General features: G+C 43.9%; 1 protein-coding gene across 1 annotated transcript; it reads right to left on the bottom strand.

Moving 5' to 3' along the window:
* Nucleotides 1-9620: 9620 nt before the first annotated feature.
* LOC104270916 (fat storage-inducing transmembrane protein 2-like) lies at nucleotides 9621-10313 on the bottom strand (the record flags this gene model as incomplete). Its single annotated transcript, XM_009865434.1, has 1 exon — nucleotides 9621-10313. A coding segment is annotated over one exon (693 nt), but the record flags the coding sequence as incomplete, so codon positions are not given.
* Between the last annotated feature and the right edge of the window lie 1772 nt (nucleotides 10314-12085).

Genomic DNA, 12085 nt, shown 5'->3' with positions numbered 1-12085 from the left:
GGCCCAGCCCCCTGCAGCTGACGCTGCCGAGGCAAACATGACAGACATGTTCCCCCAGACACAGTTAGGTATATGCTTCACAGTATCAACGACTTTGGAAGAAATAGTGTTTTTTCATTTCTTTGAAGCGGGAGGCAAGAGGGTCCCCTGAGGTCATCCCTTCTGTTGAATCTGAAAGGCGTAAGAACATACACGATGACCCGTGGTTCGTTTGGTCCATTAGCTGATGCTAAATTCCCCCCGCAGAAGTTAAAGATACACTGACATGAAATCGTTACCAGGATTTCTTCCTTACACCTTTGTCCGTTGCCCTACACACACATTCCCTGCTGGTCTCCAAAAGCCAACAAAATGCACAGGCCAGGTGTAGAAAGGAATATCAAGTGCCAGGAACCCCAGAGAGAACGAGATCAAATACGTGCTCAGTTCCCAGGATTTCAGCCCATGAGTGAGGCAGAAAGAAGCTTAGCAAGAGCGCTGTCAGTTATTTCCTTCTTGTTTGCTGGGTTTCCGAGTTTCATTTTGTTTGTTTTTTATTGGTTTTTTTTTGTTTTTTTTTTTACCAAAGAATAAATTTTAAATGATGGAGCAAAAGTCAGAACTGTAAACACTGGAGAAAATAGGTGTTTGTTTTGGTTTGGAGTGCGCTGTTAAAATGCAATTACTGTAAGACAGCCAGACAGAGCCAGCTGCTGGAACAAAGCGTGGGTCAGTTTGGAGCCCATGAGAGTGGTCAGTCGTGTCCCTTTGTGGGCTGCTGGGAGGCCACCAGTGCTGTAGTGATGAGTTCTCAGCTAGGAATATTCACTAACACACCTTTGTTCTGGAGCAAATTAAACAAGAGCAAAAAGCAGTGAAGACGGTGCCACTCCCTGTCGCTGAGCCTGTTTCCCTGCCACGGTAATGAAAAAATACCCGGACTTTGCTCCAGGGAGAAGCAATCTGTGAGAGCAATAAAAGACAATTACTGTGATGAGCAGAGGCTGGATTGATGTTCAAGACCGTGCTGAAATGAACCAGGAGATGGATGTCACCACCCCAATCGATCCAGATGAGTGAGTTACTTTAAGAAGCCCCATGGTGATTGCAGGCTGTCATCATAAAAAGTTGCTTTCGCCCTAGATGATCTGAGCCTAATGAGACTTTTTTCTGCTCTAGCTCCATTTAAAAGGGGAGAGCACTGCACTGCATAGCCGTGTGGCACAGGCACTGTGCATAGAAAGATGAAAATGACAGCCAAAATCTGTTTTCTCACTCCAGGACTTTATGCTTTGCTCGTATACAATGTGTGGCGTAAGAGCAGCACCCGAGGGGCAGGGCTGGCAGGTGAGGCACCTCAGAGATATTATTTGGAGCAAATGTCTTGCTCTGGGACACCTTAAAATTCACTGGTGAGCAATTCTGTAGCAACTGCTATTATCAAAGCACTGGCTTGGCTGCACTGGACAACAGAGGGAACAGCTTTTGCTGTAGAGAGCTTGGTGCTGGTCTCTTCTCACAGGTAATTAGGGACAGAACCAGGGGGAATGGTTGCACGTTGCAACAGGGCAGGTTTAGGCTGGACATTAGGAAGAAATTCTTCACGGAAAGAGCGGTCAGACCCTGGAACAGACTGCCTGGGGAGGTGGTTGAGTCGCCATCCCTGGATGTGTTCGGGTGTCGTTTAGATGTGGTGTTGGGTGATATGGTTTAAGGGTGAACTTGTAGTGTAGGGTCAATGGTTGGACTCAACGATCCCAAGGGTCTTTTCCAACCTGAATTGTTCTGTGATTCTGTATCCTGCAAACACCCCTGTGTACCCCATCCAAGCCCAGTTAGGGTCCTTCTTAGCCTTTACCCCGCACATAGTCATTTACCCAAGCAAATTTTTCTCCTTAAAAATCTCTGTGTTTTAGAGGCAAATGTGCTTTTAGGCACCTCGGGGCCTTAAAACCTACATCTGTGCTGAAACGCGGAACTTTTCATTACAAGAGGGAAGAAAATCAGGGGCCACTTGTTAAGTCCAAGCCCTTCCGAGCATCTCCGAGATGGAACTTCATGGCACTGAGCGAGCTCAGGAGGAGTGGTCACACGCTCCTTCCTCCCAAGCCTCCTGTTCAATAGGCTCCCTGCAGTCAGATTTGTAGAACTACAGCTTCTCAAATCTTTTTACTCCTATGGGTTTTGCTCTAAAGACTCAATTATGAAAATCGTACGTGTCAGTCTTGCAGCCTGCTGGCAGCTTTCTCCTTTGCTTGCCAAGGAATGGAGAAGACCTCTCCCTGCACAATAAAGGATTTAAAGATCAAGCTCGCCAGAGGACAAGGGAACAACGCAGAGCCTGTCACAGGTTGCCAAAGAAATCAAGATCAAAGGACGCCTAAGAATACCTACTGACCATCCTGCGGCCAAGTCTTCCTCCGTTTCTGAATGAAATAAACATCGTTAGCACTTCAGCATCCTGGCTAAGGAGGAAAGAGGGGTGGTGTAAGAGCTGCTCCTTCAAGCGAGGGGAAACTTTCTTTCTGCTGTGAAAATGAAAGAAAGACTTCCTCACATGAGAACAGCAAAGAGAAAACATTAAAGCCAGTGAAAGTATTTCATAGCAGGTTGTGTTTGGTGGCATTCACTGCTGTCACTGAGATCAAAGCCAAAATCACCCAGACTGGATCCACAATGCAGGCAATGATAGCAACTAAATTTCTCATGTTTTTGAGAGATATATGGGATTAAAATCATATGTGATAATACAGTAACAGTATTTTGAGATGGACAGGTACAATGTAAAATATGATAATATGAGATTAAAACCTCAGTGACCAAAGAACTAGAAAATAATGTATAATCCAAGAGCTAGCTACTGTAACTCTACACCCGTAGTTACCTGTGGTGTAGCAGAACAGAAGAGGGTAATTTCACCTCTGTTCATGTCATCAGCAAAGCTGCTCTTACTAACCAAGTTTGTAAAAAAGCTGCTGCTGCTTTGGTGGGACAGAATACAGTCCCTAGTCCACATTCAGCAGGCTGTGCCCAGAGAAAAGTTCAAACTCAGAGGTGGGAATAGGCATGAAAACGTTTGCATATGCACGTTGCGAACAGATGCAGATTTCATACCACTAAAGGATTTCCTGAAGCATGGCCTTGGTGATCAAGTTGTAGAGGTTTCAGATCAAGACATTTCCAATACCAAACCCAAGGTTTTAAGCAGGAGCAAAACCACATGGGAACCTGTATTCTCAGATAAAGCACATTCACGACAAACACATTTCCTGGTTTTTCCCCCCGCCACGATGATTTCCAAATGTGCCCAAATGATATATTTACTACCATTGTCTTTCACTCTCCATGTTACACGCTTTCCTTTGAAGGACTAAACAGAGAGAAAATAGTCTGCTTTAAACACCACATAGGGAAATAAAGAAAGAAAGAAAACCACAGACACCATAAATAATGTAGATGAACAATTGCTTTGTCAGGACACAGATGTCTATCACTGCAGCTGCCGCGAAGGCAGGCAGGGGCTGCAGCTGCAGGGACCTGCGCGCTGCAGCCATGGCTCTACCTGCAGACGGCCGACGCTGTCGCCAAAGCAGATTATTTCTCTTTGCGTGCACCTTTGACGCTGAAGAACATCAACAAGTAAGCAAAGTGTCAACTTCCACCCACTCCTCAAGAGATCACAGCAATTGTTTTGGGTTTTAATTTCCTTTGTGTCTTTCTCCTCTGCACAACGATTTACCTTCAGCTATTTTTTTGTTTTAACCCTCCTTACCATCCTACCCCCTTCTTCTCTCCTGGACTATCCTGAATTCACCCTCCTGCCACACAGCCAGGGATGTGTGACCATCTTCCTGTCATCAGGGGTTGTGACACTCCGCATCAGTGGACACAGCACCTCCCATTTCCACCTGCTGAGAAAGCACAGCTATGAAATGAAGGAGACAGTCTTGCCAAAAAGCTCTTAACTAACAGCACAGAGCAATGACAACTCAGGAAGCCTTTCTTTATAAATAACACCGTCCATCCCCCTACTTTCATTGCCTCCTGTCTCAGTCCCTTCCTAGCAGCACCTCATCTCTCCCGCGACCTAAATCCTTTTTAGCTCCAGGAGTTATCCAAATAAAGCTACTTTGCAGTCAGAACAGAGTGTAACCAGGTTTGAGGGTGCTTTATAAGGCTGCAGGCACTTCTTGACATAGCACTAAGTATTCTGCATAGTTAAGCGCTGTTTTGCACATGCTCTTTACATCACAAGGTCATGTCACTCCACCGCAAACCTCCTGGAATGCTCTTCTATTTTTGCTTACCAAAAGCAATTTCTTCCCATTCTCTTGTAGCTAACCACTACAGAACAGAAACAGGGAGGATTCTTGGTTACAAGCAAGAAAAATCAAACAAAAACAACCACCAAAAACTCCCCAGAAAACAAAATAACACCATGGCACAATATTTTTCTCTCAACTTCCAAATCATGACAATTAACAGAAAAACCAAAATCTTAAAAAACTAAAAAGCCCTATCATTCTCATTCTTCTAAACCCCAAATAAGTCAGGTCAGGCTACAGCAAAGCTGCAGAAGAGCTGAGGTCTTGGACACTACACCATGCACCTGTTAAGTTGGTGCTCCCTTTCCTCATCTGCAGAACACAAGGGGCAAACCCCCATTACCATTCCCAAACCACCACAGTCCTGCTGGGTTCGGGTGCAACACTTTGTACATTCGGACATAAGGCTAACAGGCTTTGAGGGCTTATTTATTTTCAACGGATTTTGCACGGCTTTCTCCAGCACAGTTGACTATTTTGAGCCACAACCTATTTAGCTGAATTTTCTCCAGCAGTGAGTCACAACGTTAAGCCCGTCGCTGCCACAGTCACGTCACGTGTGACCGCCCGGTGCAGCTCCTCTCTCCGGTCCCCACGGATGGGGAGGGATCTGCAGAACAGAGGCAGCGCGGGGTTCAGGGAAGACACTGCACAAGAGAGCTGGCATTTATGTTGGGGATGTGCCTGGATGTCGCTCAACCACGTTTCCCACAGATTAAACGCATTAAATTACACGATCGAGGGAATACGTGACCTAAAACTGTGAAATTAATTCAGACTGGAACCCAGAAAAAGGATTCAGACACGGGAGAAAAAAAAAATAACCGTCATTTGTATTACTTTTGTTCCACACTTACCTATCTTCAGCCTTAAGCCACGGACACATTGTCAGGAAAAGTATGACGGAGGGATTTTTTCCAAGTGCTGCCTTCCCTTGATATTCAGCTCTCGTGAAAGGCTGGTAAAGCTCTTCACCTACTGTTTATTTTCTGTGCTGTATCAGAGTTCCAAAGCTTTACAGAGAAGTTATTCAGCTTGTTACAATGCACATGGCACTGACTGTGTTTTGTGACAGACAAAGGGTAGTTTAAACATAAATAATCCTTCAGATTAAATATTACTACACAACTGCCTGAAATTTCAGGGACTGCTCTCAATTGCTGTGCTAATTTTCATCTCTTTTCCAGCTTGTAACCTCCATGTTCTCATTGTATACCTTGTTTAAGCATAAAGATACCCTTCCCACATTCAGATTAGGTAGTAATTTCCTATTAAACACCTGGGTGAAACCACTCTTTACAGAAATGCAGTGCTTGCTCCCAAAGAAAAGGACAAAGCTAACTCTACCAATGCACCAAATGCCATTGTCACATTATCCTCTCTTCCCTTCCATGAGCTCTCAAGTACATCGGGTGTAGTTCTGCTTCCACAAATTAAACGTGTGGGATTTTTCCCAGGTAAACACCATTACAGTCACAGGCGAAATCCTTTCAACAACAGTTAATTACGAGTTCAGAGTCACGACAGCCTTTTTTGCCAGTATTACTTTCATAATTAAGCTTTGGCACAATACTTACAAGAAGGGAAGACAACATAGAGAAAGCAGGGATCTAGCAGAGCTAAAGAGCATTGATTACTAATCTGTGCTCCAGGAGGCGAGATGAAGCTATGAAAAGAAATAATCCCATGAAACAGGTTTCTGAGCAAACAGAGATCAACACAGGCTGATCAAAGGCAAAGAGCTGGAAAAGGGTGATTGCAGAGAAGCTGAGGGGAGCTACTTTAAGATACAGTGGAAGAAACAGAAATTATTTCACTAAAGAAAAGTGACCAAAGACTTGTATTCACAGCTAAAGCCCAATTTTACAAAACATTTCAGGTCACAGCAGCCCCTACAGTCTCCTCCATTCGAGCGCACCCTGGGGAATAACCGGGTGTTTCTCGCTCTGCCGTGAATTGCCGCGCTCCAAACACCCAGCAGGGTTCTTTCCTTGCAGCAGCTGCACACGTGTTCCAGCACACACACACAGACTGGCAAACCATCGCCACCAGTTCGCACCAGCAGAGCATTCGTAGAACAAGTTTGCTTTGAACAAGGACTTTGAGGAAGAATCAAGCCCTGGGTTCAGATAGGTTCAAAGTCTGAACTGTTCAGGGGGCTCTCCCAAAAGACCTACACTTTCCTGTTCGCCTGACCTTGCCTCCAGTGACGCAAACATCTGGAAGAGTCCCAGGTAAGTGAAGAGTGAAACAAATCCTAATCCAGTTAATCCTCCCACTGCGTTCCAGCTGAAACTCCCTTCCCTGCCGGCCCCAGCAGAGGAAAATGTTTAAGACACCAAGACCTGCCTCAGCCACATCAGTCAGGCCAAATGCTGCTTCTGGGACAGGAGTGATACCGAGCCCTCAAAACAGGCTAGACCAACACAGGCAATGAAAAGTGAGTAAATATATGTTGAAACAAGTAATATGTAAGATGCCAGAGAGAAAAATTCCCTAGGTAATTTAAAAATCAAAACAAGTTAATAATACTCATTGACAACTAATTTGGGCCATTGGCACAGGACATCAAATCAAGCTACTCACAGCGCTTTCTCATTGGCTGCAAATCTGTTGTAGAGAGGCAGCGGTTTTAATTTAATATTAAAAGTGTATTTGGGACAAGGAAGGAAGTCAGATAAAGGTGATGGCAAACACAAACCCTCACAATTTGCTACCTTTAGTTTCCACTTAAAAGCGTAAGGAAGCAAAGCCTTACTCTGAAACAGAGTCAAACAGGACAAAGAAAAGGTCTGGAGCAGAAGGGAACCTTCTAAGTCAGCAGCTGGCACACGGTCTCTGGGTACTGAGAAAGACACGTACACTGAGATTTCCAAACTCACACACACTATTAACAGCCCACGGGGATTTTCCCATCTATTTCAGTGGATTAGGCTTTCACTTTATTACAGTAAGCAACTGTCTGTGTCTACAAAATCCACTGCCTGGTGCAACAGGCACACATTAGGAAACTTGCTTTAGTCAGGCACAGCTTTTTGCTTGTTTTGGCTTTTTTTTATACCCTGTACTCTTGAGAATTGCTGCTACACTGACCCATTCAAAAACTGCAGAATTATCAATGTCAGTCTGATCACACCTCAGTAGTCACAGAAATACGGGGAGGGTAAATCATTTGGGGAAGTGAAGAGCAGCAGCAGCATCTTTACTGACATCAGAAACAGATTCTCAAAAAAACCACAAACACTGACAAAGTTTTGAAGTGTTCTTCTTTCATTGCTTAAATAAAAGTTTTGAGAATAACCACATCCCACATTATTTCCAGAATAAAAAGTTTGTATGACACTGGTTACAAGTGGACAGTAATATCCATATAGTGATTGCACAAACCATTTGTCAAACTGAACACAGTTTCAGCAACTCAGTTGGTTCAACTAAACAGCACGTTCCAAGGCTTTGTCTATATGGCAAAGTTACATAAAGATAACCTAAAACAGCAGCTTTAATGAAATTAATCGAAAACCTTCTGGGTATATAATCCTTTTTCATGGTGAAAGTGGCTTGCGGTCTAGCTTAACTCTATTGGGAGCAGGCTTACATTACATCAAAAGAACGTCTGCAAATGAATTTGCAGTTTAAACAAATTTAGTTAAACCCAATATGAGTTAATCAGTGCAAATTTTCCAAATAGTCTGCTTAAAAGGCGATTTAATGCAAAAACAAAAGGAAGAGCTTGACAGAAAATACAAAACCTCCTGGAACAGCTTCTTTCTCAGAGGCGATTGGTAGTTTCCAAGGACACGAGAACAACTCCCACTTGCCGCTGAATTCAGTGGCAACGCAGGTGAGTTCAGCTCTCAAAGGCAGACCACAAACAGGGAATTAACCTGCTGTATTTGTTGCAAATGCTCTCTTACTGGAAAAAAGCTGTTGAGATGGCAAAAAGAAACACGTCACGATTAGACTATGGCGCATCACACCCTATATTCAGCAAAACAATCACCTTGGAGTCAACCACTCTGGACAGATCACTGTCTACAGCCTTGCCCACAGACGTTTTTGGCCGTCCCGCTCACGACTACAACCGTCAAACAAATTCTGTGCAACTGCTTCATGAATAAGCCTTTATGAAACAATAAAAAGCTTTTCAAGATAAAAACTATGCTAAACATCTGGCTGATATGATGAGCAAACCCATTTTGCCTCATACCAATTTATTATATAGTAGTAGTGTTTTACTCAGTAGTGGGTTTCCAGCCACTTAAAAAGTGGCCACAGCTTTACGTGCAATCAAAATTAAGTAGCTTATTGATATTACTGGATAAGCATGAATAAATATTGCTTCAAGCACACCGCTTTGCAGCTCTTATCAGAAACACTGTACTTCATTCAATACCAAGCAGACTACGCAAGAGACAGCAGGTTAAGCTAACTTGTTCATCACATCAGAATTTCACTGCTCTTCTAGAAGAAATACACTACAAAGTACTCATTGTTGCAAAGTGTGCAACTTGTAAGATTTTTTTAAAAAAATAAATAAATAAAACATCACTTCTCATATTGGACTTTTCAGCAAAATTGGCAGGAGTTTGTTCTTTTTTTTCAGTAACAAAATGGCAAAATATTAGATACCTCACCTAAGGAGAAAGTTAAGGCTTGTTTTTCAAGGGTTTCCTTTTCAAAGGCAGGCATGAATTTTGAGTCACAGTCTGGTTAAGACATGACATTTCAGATTTACTCCCTTTGTTGCAGAAGGTGCAGACACCTAAGAAGCATTTGTGACAAGTTAGCGTGCTTAACACTTGATAACATGAGATGTTCTAGTTTCACAACAGAACTATGTACTGCTTTAGTGAGTACCAATATTTTTGCAACACTGTCATTATTACAGCTTTCCCACAAGGCAATAGAATGGGAATATTAAAAAACAGAAGTATGAGGTTTGGCTCATCCATGAAATTTTGACATAAATAAATCAAAAAGAAGGAAGAACTAATCTGAGATCAGTCAAGCTCTTTAAGAGCACAGGTCTCTATCAGTCTTGCATCTGTTCTTCCATTTTTAAGAAACAAATTCAACTTCTGATTTCCTTGCTGAGAATGCCAGTCAGTAGCTCCTAAACAAGAGCAGATCTCTTCTAATATAAATTTTTTTTTCCACCCAAAGAAGCAGCCCATTACCACCCGCCAGCCATCAGCTAGTACAGGTTCAGTTTCCTCCAGCCCATCACCTTGTTCCTTACAGTGGAAATACAGTAACCATTCCTACAGTCGACTACTCCAGTACTAAAAGCAAAATCCGAACCCATTACAACTTATTTTATCTGCTGTAACTGTATTTCTTTGAACTCAAAGGTATATTTGGAAGAGGTAGTCCAGGAGAAAAGGGTTTCAAGTACCAAAATCTGTACGTCCCATACCAAGCTGACAGACCTATCAGCACACCGAGAAGCTTTTGACTGAAGTCATGGAAATACACGGCAGTACAGACGATCATGAACACCCAGATCATGGTGAGAAAACACAGGGAAACAAACAGGCTGTTGATCACAACGTGCAGCCTAGAGTTCTGGTCTATGGACAAGCCTTCCAGCACAGCCAGTTCCTCCACAATCATCAGAGCACAGTACGAAAGCAGAAAACAGTGCCCCGAGATGTCAAAACCATTCCAGATCCCGTTGTCGTGATGGCACTCCTGCTTGGTGGCGTACAGCCGGCGAGGCTCGCCGGGTTTACCCGAGGAAGAGCACGTGCCGGTGAGATTCTCAATGTAGACGAAGAGGCCGGTGCAGACGTACCAGACAGCAGTACCCACCAGCAGCGCGCTGAGACGCCGCAGCACCATCAAAACACTCTTCGTGGGACCATAGAGGAACTTGCTCTGGGCAAACTGGTAGGTGGTGAGTGTGATGAAGGGCAGCAGAAGCCACAACGTCCATGCCCAAGCTACCTTCACGAAATATCTGCCGGAGAAAAGCCAGAAGAGAGAGATGCATGTGTGAAATTTCACAGGAGCCGGGCAAAGCGGTTGTGTTTTAGAAGTAGGTTTTCAAGGTCAGCTAAATTAGACATTTGTGCCCTCTCCTCGAAGTAAAGCCTAGCTAAAATCTTAAGCCTCTCCCCACTACTTCTCTCAGGCCCAATACCTGAATATTTTCTATGACAGGTACTTGGGCTGTTTCCCAGGCACCATTCCCTCAGACCTAGAGCCCTTGTTCAGACTTGTAGTTCAGTTTTGCAATCACTTTTACCCTACAAACCCGCTCAACTCTGCCCTACTCAAAACGCAGCTGCAAAGAATGTATTTTTAGCTTGCCACCCTGCCCACAGTAACCCTTTCTCTGACTCTCTGCCTCCATCTCAATTATCTTTTCTTCCAAAGCCCTTCACAACCTCAGTCTCTTAGTACTGAATAAGACAGCCAGAAGGGCTGACTCTTTTCCCTAACCAGCCCACAAGGCATTTCTTCCATGATGACCTTATAAAATAAATGAAGAAGCAGAATGTGTTTGTTTCTTTTCTGTCCCTCCAGCTGATGACAGCATTCCTTTGGCACACACCAATTCTTCCACCTCTAAATTCACTTGAATATTTTGCTGTGATGCCTATGAAATCTTGAAAACTCGCTGATAATGTGCTGATATCCTCTCTGCAAATCTTAAAGGGGAGCACGTGCAAGAGAATTTACTAACAATTTAAGGAGGTCACAGTCTATGATCTTCTTTCTCCCACTACCACCTTCCAATGCAGCTTCCTATCAGCTGGTGGGAGAGGGGAACCACACAGCACCCTCATTACCCACATCCTAATTTGAAAAAAAAAAAAAAAGACAGCAGAAATCTGGTCTGTGGCTGACTACACACACAGAGCCCTCACTTAATCATCAACTCAGCACTGAAAACAAACACCAAATAAGAAGCGAGCTCTCTATCTTCATTAAGACCCTAAACTTGCCTTGCTGAAGATTTTGAGAACCTCCTTTACTCTTAGTTTACAGCAGAAGTGGTATCTGTGTAGCAACTACAGCTGCCATCGCTCAATAGTACTTGAAAACAAAATCGTGATTTCACTGAGCCAGTTAAAAGCATAAGAGGCTGGTAACATAAATGCTACTGGCAAATCAGCAGGCAACTCCTCTGTGAGGGGAAAAAAACGCTTCAGGAACTGTCAGTCCAGATAAGCTTCTGCTATTTAGAAAGGGAGAACTGAACTGCAGAATGTTTTTACTGTAAGATCAATTTCACTCTCCAATTGTTCCTGCCAACCCTTCTTTTCAATCACACTAAGAGCAGCTCCTCTCCCACACGTCACCAAACGACAAATTCAGATCAATAAAATACAGAATTCCACGAGCCACAGGGGAAAACAGCAATTTCAGCTTTACTTTCCGATCGGCAGCAGGTAAGGCTGTGCCCCGGCCCAGCTCGCTGCCCCCCTCCTGCCCTTGGAAATACCCAAATGTCGTTTTAAAGACTGACTAAGCCAGTCAAAGCACTGCCGAAGCCCCAGACAAAGATGGCAGTAACTCCGCTTTTACAAAAGATGCCAAAAGACTTGTTTGCTTCTAGAAGCTACAAAAAGAAAGAAAAAAACCTTTCCCTTCCTCTTCCACTAAAAGCTAAGCAAGAAACTCCAGCTGCTCTGAAAGCCTACAGCCCTGCACTCCACAGCAGAGATTAAGGCAGAAAAAGTAGCACAAACCAGGATTTCCGCTCCCCCCAGGGCCTGGCATCGCCCCACGGGCTCACGGCCCCTGCTCACCCCCCGGCCCTGCCCGCCCCAAAC

Source organism: Apaloderma vittatum, unplaced genomic scaffold, assembly GCF_000703405.1.
Source record: "Apaloderma vittatum isolate BGI_N311 unplaced genomic scaffold, ASM70340v1 scaffold19822, whole genome shotgun sequence".
NCBI classification, from domain to species: domain Eukaryota; kingdom Metazoa; phylum Chordata; class Aves; order Trogoniformes; family Trogonidae; genus Apaloderma; species Apaloderma vittatum.
The sequence above is the reverse complement of the archived record's forward strand: the minus strand, read 5'-3'. Positions and strand labels throughout refer to the sequence as shown.